The following is a 20,592-nucleotide window of genomic DNA, read 5'->3' as shown; positions in this document are numbered from 1 at the left end:
TTAGTTAGAAAACAAAGTCAATTCAAGCCAGAGGAAAATGTAAGATAGACCATGCTAATCTGGCAGTGCATGAAAGTTATACATTTTGTGAGATTAAAGCTACTTTTGGACTCTTTCTATGTAATACTTTCTTTCTATACATCACCTAATTCTGTGTCAACCAATAAGGAACAAAACTACTGATATACAGTCAAGTTTATATAATACCAACCTTCTTTTTTGTGTTGGTTGCCCTTCTTGAAGGAAGTGTAAATGCTCTGTCCGGGTGCACTATCAAGAATGACATCTACCAAAAAACCCTGTGATGTCAGTTGCTAAAAATAACTCGGCGCCTTGACGTGTATGGCATGACTCAGGTATTCTAACCCCCAGGCGCATCCAGTGTCGTATCACCTGTTAAGGTGAACTTAAGGTTATACATGAAATATTATGTAGACTTCTAGTAAACACAATCATACTGTAATTCACTTTGTGTTAATGGTAGCAAAATTTTTAAGTGTTAGAAAAATGTACGTGTTCACGGAACTTAATCAACATGGTGGCAACAAGTGCAGGAAAGAAGACGAAAGTTTGATTTGATAAACAGTAATGATAGGTTTACAGTACATAAATGACCATGAAAATAGTACCGTGAAAAAAACAGGAATAACACTATATTGCGCCTGACCTACAGTTTTATAATATAATATACTCTCAGCTCTTAAGTGCAGGAGCATGGATACGTGACATCAACTACATGGTATGAAATGTTACACCTGTAAGATGTCAACGGTTAAAGTCATAACTAATGATTTTTCTTGAAAAATGATGGACTCATGGAAAGTTACTAGTCATGACACACGTGCATTGTACTGTTGTAGACCAGGGGCTAAACCACTGAGCCATAACTTGTGGACAGGCTGACAGTTTCCTTGGAGTTCATGCTCTATGATCAGTAAGGAAACAAATTTTTTCAATATGACATTAGTGGTTTCTAGCTCCCATGGGCTAGAGATATTTCCTTACATCCTTGGTGGTTGATTACCTGTAAATTTATGTTGGAAATTGGGAGGAGTTCAACTCATATTACATGTACCACTGTCAACTGTAAGCAAACAATTGCCACTGACAGTGACTAATCTTCTTGGGACCTAAACTGCCTGGCTACAAAGTAATTTTGTACTCGACTAACAAGTACATGTATCTCAGCAACTTTGAACCAACAGTTCTTCAGACTTCTAAGAAATCAGCCATTTAGTGTTGTTGACAGAATAACTGTTAACACACTGACACTCTACAGTTTTTTTCTTGAACAACAGGTTAGAAAAAAAGTCACATGTAGGAACTGCAAAAGTTGTCTTATATTGTACCTATTAGTAAATGGTTACACTGTTCAACTATCAAGGCTACATGTACAACAATTAAAAAATAATAATGATAAATTATTTGTCACTCAGAATTTTTGTGCCTCAATTGCCAGCAGTTATAAAAAGAAGTTGGGTGTTGCATGTTTTTTCCCAGCCAGTCAGTCTGATAGTCAGTCTGATAACTTGAAGCACAGCATTTTTTTCCTTCTTCCTAGTAATACAGGAAAAGGTCTCATCATGGGACAGCTTACAGGAAATTGTCTCAGTGTCTACTTGTATGTACAATTTGGTAGCTTATTCTGGGGTCATGCCTATTATGTCACAACTGCAGTGCGAGAAATGTTCATTCAAGAGTTCGCATACTAATATTAGTAGCAATTACTATATTACTTTGGAAAAGTTTGTTAGAGTATACATGTATATTGATACATTGATCAGTCTATTGATAAAACTAATTAAGAAATCACACAACACTTGGATTACATATTAGTAGAATATGAAACATCACTGATGTTTTCACTCTCTCCGTCTGTAATAACCTGACTCACATCATAACCAGAAACAAGTTGACCAAAATCTGCCATCTCCACATTCACATCTGAAGTTGTGACCTCTTCAGACATGAGGTCATGAGATTCTGGTGCCCCCCTCCCCACCCTGGGTAAGGCGTAGCACAGTTTGCTCCAGAACCAGGGATCTTCCCACTTCAGGTACGTGTTTGTCTTCAGGTAAAACTTCAGGTCTTTATCCACGTTCTGGAGATCAAGGTCGTCCAGGACAATCACCACGATCCTGTTCCGCCGGTCCTCCAGCACTTGTCGATGTGCGGCCTTGAACTCCAGAGCGCACCACTCGCTGTCCACGAAATTCTGCGAGAGGAGGATGACAGTCCGTCTGCTGGCCTCCACTGTCTCTATGATGGTTGTTGCTATGCACGCCCCTACTGGGAAGTCGCGGTAGTGCAGGCAGAGTTTGAATCCGCGCTCCTCCAGTCCAGGTGCGAGCTCCCGTATCACGATAAGTTCATCCCTGCTGCTATAGGAGATGAAGGCATCGTACGTTTTGTCATCATCATCATCGTCTTTTGGATCAAAACGCCAACCACACTTCATATACAGCCACACTTGTAGGTACTTCCGTTTGCAATACAGTACAATGATAAACACTACTATCAATCCTGCAAATGTCATGAGATTTACATGTATATACACATGTGTCAGATATGATGGATCAGGATGTGATGTTGGTCCCCACCAATTCAAGCAAAGACCAATCGAAGGATCTATTCTGCAGGACATTGTGAAATTACAACAAAAAATTTGGGGGGCAGTGTTTTCATAGATGTAATTGTTGTTGAATGTGCAATTTGGCAGTTTATTACAGCTGTAGTACTCTGACTCATTTTTGTTCCCCAAGTCTAGCACTGTCAAATGCAGTTCTTGCAAACCCTCCCAGGGCAGATATGTGATGTTGTTGCCCTGTAAGTACAGCTCTTTCAGCTCCCATCTGGGATATCCGCCAAAGTCAAAGCCATATGGATGGATGATTTCCAGACCAGTATCATTCAAGTACAGTTTCTGAAGGGACGTCAGATCATAGAAAGTAGAATCTGTAATGGTTGGGAAGTTGTTACCATCCAAGCGGAGGACCTCTAGCTTTCTCAGGCCAAAAAAAATGTATTCTGGCAGGAATGTGATGGAGTTTTTAGATAGATCCAGAAGTTTGAGGTTTTGCAAATTGTTGAAAATGTCTGGGTATGAAGTTCCTTGGAAGAGTCCTTGAAAGTCAATGTCATTCTCCTGCAGGTAAAGCTCTTCAAGTTCCAACAGCAGGGGTGTGAAGCTATATAGGTCTATGCTGGACAGACCACAGGTATTGAGGAACAACAGCTTGAGGGACCTCAGACCTGCAAAATTATCTCTCTTAAGTGGAGAAATGTTGTTACCATCCAAGTGGAGGACCTCTAGCTTTATCAGGTCCACGAATATGTATTCTGGCAGGAATGTGATGGAGTTTTTAGACAGATCCAGAAGTCTGAGGTTTTGCAGATTCCTGAAAACATTTGCTGTGATTCTTCTGAAGACTTTTTGGAAGGAAATGTCATTCTCCTGCAGGTAAAGCTCTTCAAGTTCCAACAGGCGTGTGAAGCTCAATATGTCTATGCTGGACAGACCTGAGGCATTGAGGAACAACTGCTTGAGGGACGTCAGACCTACAAAAGTATCTCTCCTGACTGTAGAAAATTTGTTACCATCCAAGCGGAGGACCTCTAGCTGTATTAGGTCCTCAAACATGTTGTCTGGCAGGAATGTGATGGAGTTTTTAGACAGATCCAGGAGTCTGAGGTTTCGCAGATTCCGGAAAATGTTTCCTGTGACTCCTGTGTAGTCTTCTTGAAAGGCAATGTCATTCTCCTGCAGGTAAAGCTCTTCAAGTTCCACCAGGGGTGTGAAGCTGGATGAGTGTATGCTGGACAGACCAGAAGTATTGAGGAACAACTGCTTGAGGGACCTCAGACCTACAAAAGTATCTCTCCTAACTTCAGAAATGTTGTTGCCATCCAAGTTAAGGACCTGTAGGTTTATGTTGTCCACAAACAGATTGTCCGGCAGATCTCTGATAGAGTTTTGAGACAAGTCCAGGAACATAAGATTTGTAAGGTTCCTGAAAACTTCGACTGTGATGGTTTTTATAACATTGTTACTGAGAATGAGAGTCTCCAGATTGACCAAGGATGCAAAAATGCTCCCATTTAGGTAAGAAATCTGGTTGTTGCTCAAGTCAAGTTGCTGAAGATTGGTTTGGGTCTTGAAAAGGTCAGGAGGAATGGAAGTTAGGCTGCTGTTGGACAGGTCTATTGTTGCCACAGTTGTGTTCAGTTTTACAGATGTTAGTAGAGTAGTGTTAGTTGTTTGAGACGTTGCCGTGTTTGATAGGAACATGAGGAACCATGCACACAACACCAGGCTGAAATTTGCAGAAGGCATTGTACTGATTAGTTTTGCCACCGTTGGTCAATAGCAGCTATTTTTTCCTTGGAAACCAGGGTGCCTTTTGTTATTTACAAATGTTAGGTTCTGTCCTTGATATTAACTTTGCTTTGTTCAGGTGACAGTCAGGCCTGTTTCTGAGTGATGTGTTCAACAGGATTGGGTTGTACCTGAAGAAAAAACAACAATTTCTCATAAGTACATTTATGTACAATCATATTTCAAACTTCTCTCTGATTACTGAAAGAGATGCTTAATATAAAATTAGAGTTAAATACTGGATACTTAATATCACAAACTAATAGAAACTCATGTAACAAGTAACATATCAACACTGTTTAGTAAGTCTTCCATTGCCATTTTGTTTACTTAAATTATTTTATTTTACATTTCAGATAGTACTCTCTTGGTCAAAGTTTTCTCTTCCTTTATATTAATTAAACATTTTTTCAGGATGCAAATTGATCAAGCAATTTAAAGTAAATGCTCCCATGTATAAATTTAAAGTTCCTCATTTCATGTTTTGAATTTATTTCTCAGCTTTGGCCGCAATCCCCCCAACCACACAATCGCCAAGTACTGAACAAAAAACACAGAAGGAAAATACTAATCTATCAATACCAGTAGGTTAAATATTTGTAATGTACAATACATGAATGTGTGATCTCTGTAACAGTGGCAGGTGGCAAACACCCACTGATTATAATCACAGATGGCAAACACCCAGTACCAACATTTTTTTCTAGAAGTGTGTTGTCTCGACTAGAATTAAAATGTTATGTTGGTCTGTAGCCACTCAATACATATTGTTTCCATTACAAAGTTAAGCAATAATGTTTCTGTCAATCACTTTTTCTGTTAAAGTTGGTGAGTGTGGTAAATCAAGACTGATAGTCTAGACAGCCATTAGAATTTACCACTCAAACACCACTGTGACAGTAACTGTTAAAGTACATGTATTTTAATTTTTGCACAAAACTGGCCAGTTTCTATATATATCAAATTTTGCAACAACCTGGACAACAAAATGGCCAATCTCTCTAGTTTTGCTGATTTTGTTGGACAACCTAAATCAGTCTGAAAAATGCTGTGTCATGTTTCCTCATCACAGTTTGAGGAAATGATTTTTGAAAAATTCAAGTAGACCACTGGACGCTTATTTTTCCCATAATTTTCCACAACCTGCCTTTATGAAGCTCCACTGATATATTGACATGATTCCAAAATACCTGTGATGTTTTAACTGAGAAAACTAAGTCAATGCAAGCCAGAGGAAAATGTAAGATAAAACATACTATGTCTGCATGGTAGGGATTTTTGTAAGACTCAAGACTTACTTTCAGCAGGGCTCTATTTCTTTCTACCTACAATTCTTCCCAGACCTACATTGTACAATGTGTGGGAACCAAGGAAAGGAACTAGTACGAGAAGATAGCAAACCAAGTACTACTTAGTTTGATAAAAGGTAGACAAAATTATTCCATTGTTGCAAGGATTATGAATTAAGTTTACTTAAGGTAACAAATACCAAGTTTACCAGGTACAGAGTAACAACGTCATGCTTGTATATGACTTGTAGTAGTAAGACACAAATAAAAAAATTACCTTTTGAAGTTCAGATTTTCCCTTAACCTTGGCAGAATGTTATTTGGCAATCTCTTACCAGAGAGGTTTGGAAAATTTTCCCTTCTCTAAATTTGTAGCGGCTGTGCCTGTCTCATGACCAGTGGCAGTTCCCCGGATGTCCAAAGTGCAAACAAAACAAACAACCTCGCATAGTTTCCTCAGGTTGGTAAAAATTAGACACTAAGTAAAGAGACTCTTTTTACACAACCAATTGCAAGTCTTTTATTCGGTGACAGTTTGTCACCTTCCTCAGGGCAATTCTGATTGGTTCACATAATGCATTGCAGCACAGGTGTCGCTCCTGATAGATGCATTCCCAAATGTATGTATTTTACATATCTACACACATGCATGGCTACAGGGAACTGTATCTACATTATGTGGTGCCAATCCTGTATGTTTCATTGTAGATACAGTCCCTCTGGCCTGACGCCATGTTTACAATGGTTGGCCAAGAAGACTAGGGTCAGCAGGTATTTGGTAGGGTTAGTCAGGTAACTGGAAGCACAGCATTTTTTTCCTACATGTAGTTTTTATAATTAGTACAGGAAAAGGTCTCATCATGGGACAGCTTACAGGAAATTGTCTTTGTCTATGTACATGTAAATTTGGTAGCTTTAAATTACATTTTGTAAGCTTAGATTGTGCCTTATGGCAAATATCCACATTTGAAACTGCAGTGCGAGAAATGTTTGTTCAACAGTTCTCATACTAACAATATTACTCTAGAAAAGTTTGTTAAAATTTATCTTGAATTACATCGATCAGTCTATCGACAAGACTAATTAATAAATCACCTTTTCACAACAGAAGAATATGAAATACGACTGATGTTTTTACTCTCTCCCTCTGCAACAACCTGACTCACATCATAACCAGAAACTAGCTGACGAAAATCTGCCATCTCCATATTCACATCTGACGTCGTGACCTCTTTAGACATGAGGTCATGAGATTCTGGTGCCCCCCTCCCCACCCTGGGTAAGGCGTAGCATAGTTTGCTCCAGAACCAGGGATCTCCCCACTTCAGGTACGTGTTTGTCTTCAGGTAAAACTTCAGGTCTTTATCCACGTTCTGGAGATCAAGGTCGTCCAGGACAATCACCACGATCCTGTTCCGCCGGTCCTCCAACACTTGTCGATGTGCGGCCTTGAACTCCAGAGCGCACCACTCGCTGTCCACGAAATTCTGCAAGAGGAGGATGACAGTCCGTCTGCTGGCCTCCACTGTCTCTATGATGGTTGTTGCTATGCACGCCCCTACTGGGAAGTCGCGGTAGTGCAGGCAGAGTTTGAATCCGCGCTCCTCCAGAGTGTTTCTGCCGGAGTGTTTGGTGTTGCAGATGTTTGAGATGTCAGAGTAGCATTAGTTGTTGGAGGTGTCACAGCTCTCATTGTGGGACCACCCTTTACTGGTGTTGGAGTTACAGTTACAGTTGTGTTCATTAGTGTTTCATTCGTCACAGTACTGTTTGGTGCTAAAGATGCCAAAGTAATATTATTAATGTCAGTAGTTTGAGACGTTGCAGTGTTTGATAGTAACATCAGGAACCATGCACACAACACTGGGCTGAAGTTTGCAGAATGCATTTTGCTGATACGCTTTGCTTGCCGTTGTTCCATTGCATCCATTTTTTGCTTGGAAAACTCGTGCCTTCTTTTCGCGGTGACAAAGTTAAACATGAGAGTTTGTCCTCAACAACTGACATGGAAACTAGTTCACTTTGTTCATCAGGTGACAGTTGGATCTGTCTCTGAGTGATGTGAAGTTCACCAGGATTGAGTAACACCTGAAGATAAACAACATAGTAGTTTCTTATTAGCGCATTCATACTACATATATCTACCGAAGTTCTCTGGGTAATCACTGCTCAAAAGAGAAGCTTAATATATTAAATAATAATAAAATTGTAGTCAAATACTGGATGCTTATTACCTAAGGCATTGGACTATCATGGCAAAGTCACTAGAAACAGACTATAGTAAGACAAATACAGAACAGTCAAATGAAGGACAGAAAGACTTGAAAACTCTTGCCTACCCTATATAGTGAGGCTTTTAAATGATTGATCTAAATTAAATAGCCTTGGTAACAGCTGTCCCACATTGTTGTTTCTCTTGAAGTTTTCCTGTGATGGTACATTTATATAAAATTATGTATATGTACATGATATACATAGCAAGCTTTTAAATTATCGCTTGTGACATAACACTAAGTACTAACTCAAGTCTTCCATCCATTCCCAGATACTTTGACTTAAACATGTATTAATTTTGTTTTTATATTTCAGATTGTAATCTCTTGGTCAAAGTTTTTTCTTTCTTTGAACATTTTTTTCAGGATGCAAATGGGTCTAACAAAGGAAATGCTCCCATGTATAAAATTTCATGATTTTAATGTTTTGTATTTATTTCTCAGCCTTGCAGAATACTGGCCGCAATCCCTCCAACCAGATATTGGACAAGTACTGGACAAAAAACACAGGTGAGAAAAAAAAATGCTAAGGCCACAGCAAGTAAATTTTATGGATGGACATCCTCCGCAGACTCCAAATGTAATGCGATAGGGCAAAAAAAAAAAAAAACAAAGCAGGCCAAAAAACAAGATTCCTACATTTCAAATGATAATTATGATATGAGAAGAAATGATACCTATATTGTGCTAAGTCAGGGAAATAATCTTGCAAAATGAAAGTTTTCAATCATTGTACAAATGGGTTTGATTCAGTGGGAACATAAAAGGAATGAATACAGTAACTGCATCAAACTAAAAAACAAAGCAATAAATCAGAGCCTTGTCTTGTCTACTTTTGCCATTTTTGCCCATTTTTGGCATGTTGCCCACTGATAGAGGGCAACAAAATTTCTTGCCATCCATAAAAATTACTTGCTGTGGCCTAAACCTGTCAATAGTACAATGTAGGTTAAATACAATGTACAATGTAACTCTGTAAAAGTGGCACTTAGCTCTTGATCTATTTACTTAGAAACGACTTGCACTAACAAAGTGTGGTACCTTATACAATAATGGCTATTTTTCACAGTATAGAATGACAGCTGAATAATATATTCAAGCTTAGGGGCATCCCTAGGATCATGCTAAAAATTGTGTGAAAATTGCATACCCATGGGATATATTGATTTTATTGACTTATTATTCAAAACAGACATTTCCTCTGACCACATTTCAGTGTACATCAATTTTGATGAGTTCTGTGACATCATGCGGAAGGAGAAAGCGACGACAAAAGGTGATCTGGTCAAGGCCTTCCGAACAATCGACATCAACGGGGATGGGTACATCACACATGACGAGCTGTACAGGGTTCTTACTCAGGTATGAGACCCTTGTGTTGGTTGTAACAAACCATTTTTGATAAAGTCAGACCAGTACCATGCAACCTAACACTATGTAACCTTTGTGAGAGATATTAAGTCAAGGTATAATAAATGTTTTGTAAATTTCATGGTTCAAACACAAGGCCACACCAATTTAATTTGTTGTTTCTCAGATTTGCCTGTCCATTGTTTTCTGACTTGCAAAAAAAAAAAAGAGAAGATTTTAAGTTCCAAATCAACTCCAAAATGCTCAATGATCATGAAAGACATGCATTGTATTTTGGCCCCACGGTTGAAGAAAGCCCTTTTCTTCCCACAGGAGTTTAAAAGTTTTTATTCTAATACCGGTAATGCAGCTTCGTTTCATCAAAAGTTCAAAATCTATTGTTACAGTAACAGTTTGAATTATAAACCAGTCTGGTATGTTGACGTCATGGCTCATATTGTAGTAACATTTTCGGCTATCATGGGGTGCCTTGGCCTGTTTTTTTTTTCGCCCTGTCACTTCATATTTTTTCTGAAGTTTACAAGAAAAAATGTACATAATTAACATTTATGACAATGATAGATTTTGTATAAATCATGCATAAACAAATGTATGTGACACACTTCTTGGACTGTTCCATGTTATTAGAGGGGTGAGAAGATGACGAGAGACGAGGTGAAGAGACTGATAGATGATGCAGACTGTAACAAGGATGGGAAGCTGGACTATGGAGAGGTATAGTTTTGTACAAAATACTGTTTTTTTTTACCAGTGTGTGGCATGGTTTCCCAGCTAATTACATTGCACAAGTGATAGTATCTATCTCATGTTTTTATATAATATATATATATAATGTAGTGTGACTTGGATAACTTGTTATATGCCTGCCAGTTAAACTTTGAATCTGGAGGAACTGTTACAACTGATTGGTGTTGTTAGCAATTCTTAGAGTTACTGACAGAGGCAATGTTCTTTCTTCCAATCTTTAATTTTGAAACATTTTGACCTTGAATTTTATGTCAGAAATCCATCTACAGCCCTATTAACAAACTAGGAGATCAATTTTGCTGTATCATTGTCTTTTTACATTTATTTTGTGGCAGTTCTAACAATTGCCTTTCTATGAATAAACTACATTTTTGCTCATGAAGATTTTTTTCAAACTTAAGACAAACTATAACATTTGTAAAGCAAATCGATAAAGTTTACCTCTTATTATAATAAGTAATTCTTACTCAAACACATCATTATAATATTATCATATATTGTGACAGGAGTCTAAATCCCTCCTGCTATAAAATTGCAACATGATGTAAAAAAATTAAATCCAACACTAGTTACCATGGTGACAGACATCTGGTTCAGGTCAGTGACCTTGTTTGTTTGGAGAAGACGAAGAGGAAGAAACAGAGCAAAAACAAGTAAAATCTGAGATTTTATACCTCCGGGCTTTTTATTGTATATTTCTATATGTTGTTTGTTATGTAACTGTTATAGTTGATTTGTAAGTTAGTAGTCGTAATATACGCCGAAAACAGCCAAAAGAAAGATTGCGCAAGAGTACGTTGACCCCTGACCCATTGACCAACCCGGAATTTGCTGCCGATCACGCGTCCTGTGAACGCGTACTAAAAATACCCTCCAAACAACATTTGTTGCGCCTCGCATACAGAAGATGCATGTGCACAACAACAATTGTTGCGCGCCGCAAGACTTAAGAATTTATTGAGACCCGTCACCCCTCTGTGCGACTGTGGACGAGACCAACTATATCTGACACACGCAAAAGATCAACGGTCGCGACCCACTTTCTCACTCAAGGGGTGTTCTGGGGCCACCAAAAGGCTCCATTTTCACGCCCGAAAACACATATACAATAAAAACAAAAGAACGTGCATCATCTGCAGACCAATAGCAAAACATATACCGAGTCTCAAAAGAATCCGTCCAGTCAAACGCGAGGAATCGCTGCGAACGTGAAATTCTAAAACTCTCACAAAGCCCTTCCGCGGAAGGATGTCTCCTCCCCCGGAGGCAACAATATGTTTTGCTTCTGCAAACTTAAAGTTAAAAAAATTTGCACCACTTTACTACCCAGTTCTGCAGCATGATGCTGTCTACAGTAGAGAAGTGTAAGAAGCAGTCCATGGAGAAGCTGGAGAAAATGGAGGCAAAACGGCGCCTGGAGAGACGGCCGTCATCGGCACGGTCCAGGGACGGGTCACCTGGTGATCACGACCGACAGTCACCCAAACCTGCATCAAGACCACCATCAAGGTATTAGCTAACAAGATTTTTGTTGAATTTAGGGAGACAGGCAGTTTAACAACGTATGTTAGAACGTCAAATCTTTTAGGGAGATATGTCTTATGTTGGCCTCGAATTTGCATTTGTCTTCACTATCAAAATTTGTTTATTGTAATGAATAAGTTTGACTAACCTACATGTACAATGTATCTACTGACTGTGTGCATTTTCTCAATGCTTGCAACTTCCCTCTCCTATAGAACATGGGACCCTCCCAGCTTTGGTGTCAGGTTGGTTTTCAGATAAGTTGTACCTTAATGAGTACATGTAGTCATAGACTATCTAGAAACTGACCACAAAGTTTTTAGTAGTATGGGTAGTTGTCATTCTGCAATGGCAGAGTCTGTCCTGCAATAATACTAGACTGTGCCAATTTCATACTCTTGGGGACGTGGCCATTAACAAGCGGTCAGCCAATCAGAGTATCAAATAGTACAAAATGTAGTATTACTGCAGGACAGACGCTGCCATGGAGAATGCTTCTTGTATGTGACAGTATCACATGAAATTCTATAATTCCATAGCTGTAACTGCATTGGACTGACATATGCCTTGATCAACATTCTCTTGTATCTTTCAGGATCAGAGATGAGTCGCCTCGTGACAAGCCACCCTCGCGCCCCTCCTCTGCTAGATCCACCCCTCGGGCATCGCCAAAAACAGTAGGAAAAGGTACGGATGTTAGTAATGGGAATGAGAGTGAGGAGGAAGCTGTGGATAAGTCCACCCCACGAGCTTCACCGAAAAATGTACCAGACTTTTCAGATACAGATGCTACTGACAGTAAAGAGAGTAGTGATGAAGTTGTAAGTAGATCCACCCCGAGGGCTTCGCCAAAAAATGTTGGTAAAAGTGTGGACAGCTCTTCTGATACAGAAGTTACTGACAGTAAGGACAGCACAGATGATGCTGTCAATACATCAACCCCAAGAGCATCCCCCAAAACGCTAGGAAAGTCCACCCCTAGGCAGTCACCAAAAACGGTTGGTAAATCCACCCCTCGTCAGTCGCCAAAAACAGTTGGAAAATCGACCCCTCGCCAATCCCCAAAGACTGTTGGAAAAGATTAAAAACTTGAAAGTGATTATTTTTTGGTTGTGGAGATTTCAGTTACTTTATAGTTTTTGTGCAGTAGGAATGAAGAATATTTTAATGTTCTAAAAGACAGGGTTTTCAGGATTGTGTACAGGTTACTGATAATCTTTTTATTGTCTTGGTTTATCTTTTACTGGCTTCAAACAGTTACAGAAATTTCTTTACAATTTGTGATTTTTGCACTCTTGTCTTGGGTTGTTTTGGGAATGAGTATTATTGGTTATGGTATAGTATAGCAAGCTGTCATGTGATATTGCATTGTCTTATTGTTTTAACAAAAAACATATGAAATAATTACAATGTATCAATGCTCAGGTATTAATTTGGAAAAGATGATGATTTTTTTTATGTAAAGGTTGTGGATACATTTACATGAGGTGACATTTTGCATGTTAATGGGAATTTTGTTTGATTTTGAATAAAATACATTGTACCTGGACATGATTGTAGACCCAATGATGGGTTCCATACATGTATGTTAGGAAGTCTCTTGCACTTCTTCTGCTTTTGCTTCTAGCATGGCCAATCACACAATCTGCCAACCGCCCTCCTCCTCAGCTCTTTGATAGCCTTTAATAGCCTTGACTTTAGGGGGCTAAAAGCGATTGAGAACAAAACTCTAAGGATTGAATATTTTCCTCAAAATCTAAAAAGATGTCAAAGAATACACTGTCAGTTGGGTAGAAGATTTGAAAATCTTAGAACTGATTGAATCTATTGTGTCCAAATTAGGCTTCGTAAAATTCTTGACATCCAGAAACTTGGACAATTTTTATAAAAGGTATAGCTGTTAAGTTATATAATTTGAGGTTGCTGACAAGTGAGCAGATAAATGCACATCAGACACACTTAGAAGACCCACATCCTTTGCCAGAAGGCTTGTGGTAAGGTTGGCCTGTGTGCAACACTTCTGTTTGATGGACAAGACATCACATGAAGACTCAGCTGGTGGGTCACATGGTGTGGGGACTTGTGTGTGTCACAGTCTGGTGGAGGGAGTACCCTGGGTCCAGAGGCAGAATTTCTTCTTATACGCATCTCATTCTTTGTGGGCTGTGTCTCAATGCTCAGCAGCTATTCACCAAAAAATTATATATAATAGCAGCATGCTAGCTTTTTCCTCTGAGTAACTGCTGGTGGCAAAGTATTTACATGTATGCCTGTTTTAAACTGCTTGTATTCCGTACATGTTTGAGGTTATCCAATCCAAGCTTTGTCCTTGATTCAGGAGTCACATGTACATCTTTGGTCCAAATAGTAATTTATTGGCTTTTGTGATAACATTCAGGAAATTCTGTTTAATTTTGAAGTTCACAATTTCAGTTGTCTCTTTTTTTAAGAGTACATCCCCTATTCATCACATTGTACCTTAACCAGAGCTCACAAGCTTGTAAGAAAAATTGTTCCTCTGAGGCCTTGGTACCAATGTGTTGTGTGGCTGATTCCATAGAATAGTGGGGTGCCTTTATTTGGAGCCAGACTTGCTGTGTGTTGTTCCTTGTAAGTCTTAGTCTGGTTGTTGATGTTGTTCTTGTTGTAGTTGCTTTGAGACTTCCTTTGAAGGTGGTGGGTTCTGCTGCAAACTGAGTTCTGATTGTGATTGTTGGAAATTCTACTAACCGGGTTGATGATGGCACATGTAGATGTACATGTACGTGATTGTGTACAAATTGTTTTCAGAACATACATTTAACTAACAGTATTGCATTATTAACCTTTGTCATCAGACAGACATTTTAAGTAATAGGGTGTCTGCCATGCAAATAAGCCTGAAAATGTGACAAACATTAAGCATAATTTTATTGAAGGCAGTTTCTTAGAATTTTTCACATTTGACACAAATGTAATGGAAAGTGAATTATTTAGAATTTCAGTTCAGTTTGGTTTGCTTTTTCCAGACCATGACTCTCCACATCCCTCACCAAGAGGTCAGGTGACAGAAATCTCCAAGTCTCCTGTAGCCAAGAGGAAGGTTAAAGTACCAGTACCCAAGAACCTGGAGGTAAGGGCAAGGACCAAACAAGTACAACACATAATTGTTAGGCCACACCAACTTAATTTTATGGATGACATCCTCTGAAGACCCCCAAATTAGTGCGCGTGGGCGGAAAAAAGAAAAATTCGGCCCAAAATAAAAATTCTACTAAACCACAGGTATACAAAGCCGGTATTGTGAATTTGGCACATTATACAGCAACGTATACGACAGGCCGGCACATGCTGGATTTTTGCAGAATTTATGAATCGACACTGTACGTATGTACTGAGTGACTCGTGGAGGTTCGGTAGCCTGGGTGCCGTCCTCCAGAGTTACCACCGGCTTCGTTGTCGCCGTGGATTACCCAGGACTACCCAGGCCTAAATCCAGGCCAGAGCCTCGGAAGACATGATCTTTTTTTTGAGATCAGGCGAAAATCAATGCGCGCGCGGATGTCATCCATAATATTAAGTCGGTGTGGCCTTATGATCATGTTTGTGAAGACTAGTCATCCAGGGTAGAAAACTTGAATCAGTATAAGATAGTATTTTAGACTTTTCAACTGGATAGAAATTTAATAGCCAAACGTTTCAAGTGTTATTCCAACAATCTTCATCAGTGAAAGAGTGTTGGAATAACATTTGGAACGTCGGCTATTAAATTTCTATCCAGTTGAAAAGTCTACAATACTATCTAGTAGCATTTTGAGAGCTTTTACCATAAAGGTTGATAACTGTGGCATTTCCACCATCACAAAGAAGCAAGGAGAAGCCAAAGTCACAAAATAGACTATACGTAGTACTATTGCTACATTGTAGCTTGAGAATGAATACTAGAAGTATCTAAACTTAGACTTCTTTTGTTGTGACCTGTACCTAAACCAGTGGTTATGTTCATACAATAAATGTTTTCATTCACTCATTATGTTGTTTGTCTCAGAGCTGGAACCATGTCCAGAGAAAAGGTTGTTTCCATTTTGAGGAGGATGGATCCATCATCAGCCATGAGTACAAGTTGGACCTGCCGCACGCCACCAACGTGTGGATCACTGTTCAGCCACTCTACCTGCACAGGGAGGATAAAGGTTAGGGTCAACCAGTAGATCAAGCATTTAGACTTTACAGTACTTAAGAAGTGCAGTATATACATGTGTTAGGTTTTCATGCTATTGTTACCGGGTCAAAACAAAAGTGATGATCGCAAACTGCTAAGAAATAATGTGACTTTGCAGATGTGCCTTTTTTGTGAAAGGTAATCTACAAACCAACAGTGCTGTTTTGAAGGTAAGAAGAAAATTAATGTTTCTATCACCGGCTTGTGTGTTGATCCCACTAGTATACTGCAATCATCACTATTGTACTAACCCTGTTAACCCCACATATCCCTGTTATACATGTAGATGAGCCAGTGGAGAACCCAGTAGACACAACACTGGTGGTCCTGAGAGATGGGGACAGGGACAGCTTCATCCAGTTTACAGACATCAGGGATGGAGAGGTTTGTGGGAATATTAATAAGTGGTTAATTACATGTATAGCAAAATTGTGTCAGTTTCAGCATGCTCTTTTTGTATGGCATTACTGATAAACTGACTTTAAAAACTGGTAAACTGGTATTAGGTGAACATAGCTAGGTGAACATAGTACATGTAATCTAAAACATTGGACCAACTGCATAATGTGCCTCTCTTACCAGTAGCTTGCCAATTGGAAGTGGAGAACTATTTCATGCATACAGCACACAATTTGTATGGTTAAAAGAAACTGACTATGAATGGCAGAGGTTATAACATGTATACAGAATGTTCACAAAGTATCTTTGACTATTGCAGAAGTACTGTCTGCGGTGTGACCTGCGGTCAGGATCGTACCGACTGCTGCCCTTCACCAGCGGCTGCAGGTTACGGAAGAGAAAGTCTCAGCCCAAACAGGAAGTCCCGCTGGTCGTCACCAAGTCTGGGGAGATCGAGCTGTCCAGACCTTTCAGGTGATTCAAGGCTATTAGAATAGCCACTTTCAAATATCCTCTTTACTTAATTAGTTAGTCAGGGAGGTGGAAAACTAGACTTTTTAAATTCTTTAATGTAGAGTTTAAAAACTCTACATTAAATTTTGTATGTACCATCATACAGTAAAGAATTTTCAAAATACAGATTTTTTGTTCAACACATACCATTTCTTTATTTCTGTATTCTAGTAGCAGTATAAGCACTACCTTGAAGACCTGCATACAAAGTTATGTGGAATAGCATTGAACATGCGGATATTTGCCTGGACTAGGTCTGGAGAGGACCAGGTTCCTTAGTGTACACTGTCGACTGACTGATGCTGATGAGTGTGCACTGTAGTAGTAGACTTAGATGATCCACTAGGGCTCATTGTGTTTTTTCTTGTAAGTGTACACTGTACTTAGTAGACTTACTAACACATGATTGTATAATCTTCTAGAGCTCATGATTGTGTTTCTTCTTGACGTGCATTAGGGACACTCTGACAGACATTTTTGAGATCCTGGACCTTGATGGGAATGGCCTGCTGAGTCGTGAGGAGTTTAACCTGTTCCAGGTACGCACCAGCGGGGAGGAGGTGGACGACGAGGCATGGGAGGTCGTGGAAGGTAACGTTTGTTTGTTTGTTTGTTTGTTTGAACAGCCAGCTGAGTGATTTGTTTTCTCTCTCACAGTGGAAAAATTTGCAGACTAGAAAAAAGCTGGACATTCAATGCCTGTGGATCAAATTCCTGTTAGATTCCTAGAATTCTTGCAAACTGCACACAATACTGTACCATTAGGCTCCCCCCCCCCCGAGGCGTTGCCAAAAATATAGTTCCTCTTGCATATTTAAAAATGTTGTGTGGATCTGCTTTTTTGACAGAGAATTTCGAGCTGAAGAAAGGGGAGCTGACCAGAAAGGGCTTCACAGACCTGAACCTGATGGAGGCTCAGGACAGCGAGGGGGACACAGAGGAATTATGGGTAACGCTGAGCAGCATGGGATACAACAAAGCCCTCAGACAAGATGAGGTAAACTAACAAATATGTTGTAGATTTTTCCTTGGATTTTTCCTTTGAACAAATTAGTGTTTATTTTGATTATATGTAAATCATAGCTGTGGTTGACATTATGTTATGTTTTGCAATACAGGCCTGTCCCTTTGTGATTGACATCTATGCAGAAGAGTGTAAACCAAAGATGGTCCTGGAGGGTTTGCTGGAGGACAATGAAGATGTTGAGGATGCCATGTGCAAGTATGAAACTTTTCCATCACTGCTATAAGAGACCTACACTGTAAGGCAGCATGCTGTTTTAGTACTGTGACATAAACAGTGGGGTCGTGTGGCGCAGTCAGTAGCACGTTCAAATCCTGCCCATGTCACCAATCTTGTGCCCTTTACACGACTTTCCTCACTTCACTCAGGTGGAAATGAGTACCTAGCTTCGGCTAGGGACATCCCTTGGATAGGACGTTAAATGGAGGTCCTGTGTTTGGGGAGAGCCACACCCCACACACGTTAAAGAACCCACTGCACTTACCAAAAGAGTAGGTGTCCTTCCCGGTGTGAGTTGTTCAAACCTTACAGTCCGGTCTTACTCAGCTTGTACTTATATTGTACAAAACTGGTGTGTTACGCCTGAAAAGGCCGTTTACCGGCACTGTATCGGTGACATGGTAGGATTTGAACCCACGGCTTCTTGGTCCTGAGCCGAACACGCTACCATTTATGCCACACAACCCCATTGGAACATAAGAGGAAGTTGATGAGTGTACTATAATTGTACTGTCTGCAGGTTCATCAGTAGTAAAGGAGAGTCTCGTGAGCTGAAGGGAGGGAAGGACGTGGTCCTGTACACTTACAGCACCGACTCCCGCATCAGTACAGCTGTAGAGAACAAGGTACTGCTCAACAATCTGTCTAATTATCCAGGAAGATACATGTAAGGGACTTATACACTTGGAGGGGAGCTTTAGTGAAGACTATCTACAGAAGTAATTTATCGTAACAGCTGCATCAAGTACAGTCTGAATGTACAACAAATACGTCATGATCATTACAGCTGCTAATGTAGTTTACTACTATTTTGTATTACATTGTATCTTAATGGACCCCAGGAAGACTATAGTGATTGTATTCACTAAATGGAGATTGGAATAACCCAAACCAAACCAAACCAAACCAAACCTGGAACATCAATAGAAAACACAGTACCCTGTGCAGACTCTGAGGCCATGAGTTACACAAGAAGTTGTACCTTGATGTATGTATGGTGAGAAAAACCTGCACTTTTGGAAAGTATGAGAGAAAAAGCAACATTTACTAGAGAACATCAACCCTTTATTGTGTCAATTCAATTTCTTCTTGCCTGCAGGCTGGCAGGAAGGCTGCGGTGCAGCTGGACTGCAGCAGGAGTAAAAACTGCAGCAGCCACAGAGACGACCTGGACTACACTGCAGAGGTTCCACCTAAAAAAACCACAGTGGGTGGAGACTTACATGTTCTCCTTCTTTCCTCTTGAAATGTTGCATTTTGTAGTGTGAACATCCTTCATACATGTACATTTGAATGTTGCATTGGAGTTCAAGTCTAGTAATTAACCCTTGTCCTGCTGGGCCCATACATACACTATATGGGTCACACATACAGTACCATCTATATAGCACCCTGTATACATATGTACGATATAGCAGAACAAGGGTTAAAAGTTGAACATACATGTAGATGTAATTCTGCCATGCTGACACATATATCTGTCACCCTGGAAAAATGCATTAAGCATATGCATACAACATCCCCCAATCTAATGCACTGCTGCATACTAGTATCTAAACTGTGCATACCTGAGGGCTGCTGCTCTAGAGATCTCTCAAACACACTGTTTTCAAAGTGGTGGATACATGTATCTGTATCAGTACAACAAACATATCTGTATAGCTGGCATAACCGCCCTTCGCTGTAACACACCAGCTTTGCAGGCACACGACGCGGTGGCAGCTGGCTATATTACACCGAACGACTTGTTACACCTAACCCTTGAACATCTAACTCTAAACATTGTTTAAAGCTATCTAATGACAATACCCTACTGTACTTGGTGACAGTGAGTTCCACTCTAGTTCTAGGAAAGAATTAATTCTTGAACACCTCAATCCTTGATTGATAACTTTGGTACTTGAAGGCATGGGTATTTCTTGTTCTTTTCTTGGCTGATATTAGGTACTTAGAAGTCGGTACATCATTGTACACCATGTATAGTAACACAGTAACACATCATGTAACACATCAGAAAGATAAATGTTAATGGAGGTTACTGATGGCTGTACATGTAGAATGGTAAAAATGACTGCACAATTTGGACTGCTTTGCATTCTGAAGTTGTGACTGACGTGGAAATTTTTCCTTCCAGATTGGACATCACATCCTGCCCAGCAATGACAGACAGGAGTGGATATACAGGTGCAAGGAGGCTGTCCTGTAGGGAAACTGGCAGGACAACAGGACTGTAGTGTAGTGTAGAGTCGTGATGTGTACTGGTTTGCTGGAACTCGTTGAATGTATTAGGTTCAAGTCCCAAAAAACCTGAATGTCTGGAACCAGTTCCGGACTTACAAAAAAAAAAATTCACATTCCCCTTTTTGTCCACCTGAGGTCTTCAAAAGTAAAAAATTTGCGCTGCAAAATGAAGAAAACATTGCCATTGGGCATTGTCAAGTGTCGGCCTCCATAAATTATGTGGCTACAGTTTTGTGCAGACATGCCCCGCAAACAACATATCTTGCTTCTAAACCCTGGTAGCTCAGTGCTCGCTACAAAATTTTGTGGTAAAAATGCCCCATTCTCCATTGGGAAATGTTCACTGAGAAGTCCCATATTTTGTATATGCCCTGGGTTTAGGTCCAGACTTAGAACCTAAACCTCTGGACTTGAAT

General features: G+C 39.8%; 1 protein-coding gene across 1 annotated transcript in view; it reads left to right on the top strand.

The window, feature by feature from the left end:
- LOC109486119 (EF-hand calcium-binding domain-containing protein 7-like) overlaps positions 1-20,592 on the top strand; it is a 35,943-nt gene extending 15,351 nt beyond the window's left edge. The window contains exons 4-18 of the mRNA XM_019789818.1: positions 8,382-8,447; positions 9,154-9,299; positions 9,936-10,022; positions 11,386-11,564; positions 12,175-12,266; positions 14,588-14,691; positions 15,607-15,751; positions 16,067-16,164; positions 16,499-16,653; positions 17,150-17,283; positions 17,541-17,689; positions 17,811-17,914; positions 18,456-18,561; positions 19,035-19,142; positions 20,070-20,592. Of these exons, the coding sequence (XP_019645377.1) occupies positions 8,382-8,447; positions 9,154-9,299; positions 9,936-10,022; positions 11,386-11,564; positions 12,175-12,266; positions 14,588-14,691; positions 15,607-15,751; positions 16,067-16,164; positions 16,499-16,653; positions 17,150-17,283; positions 17,541-17,689; positions 17,811-17,914; positions 18,456-18,561; positions 19,035-19,142; positions 20,070-20,141 (1,745 nt within the window). The 3' untranslated portion in view covers positions 20,142-20,592. The remainder of the gene's footprint in view (positions 1-8,381; positions 8,448-9,153; positions 9,300-9,935; positions 10,023-11,385; positions 11,565-12,174; positions 12,267-14,587; positions 14,692-15,606; positions 15,752-16,066; positions 16,165-16,498; positions 16,654-17,149; positions 17,284-17,540; positions 17,690-17,810; positions 17,915-18,455; positions 18,562-19,034; positions 19,143-20,069) is intronic.

Source organism: Branchiostoma belcheri, unplaced genomic scaffold, assembly GCF_001625305.1.
Source record: "Branchiostoma belcheri isolate BF01 breed outbred unplaced genomic scaffold, Haploidv18h27 scaffold8, whole genome shotgun sequence".
NCBI lineage: Eukaryota > Metazoa > Chordata > Leptocardii > Amphioxiformes > Branchiostomatidae > Branchiostoma > Branchiostoma belcheri.
This window is presented reverse-complemented; position numbering and strand designations above follow the sequence as displayed.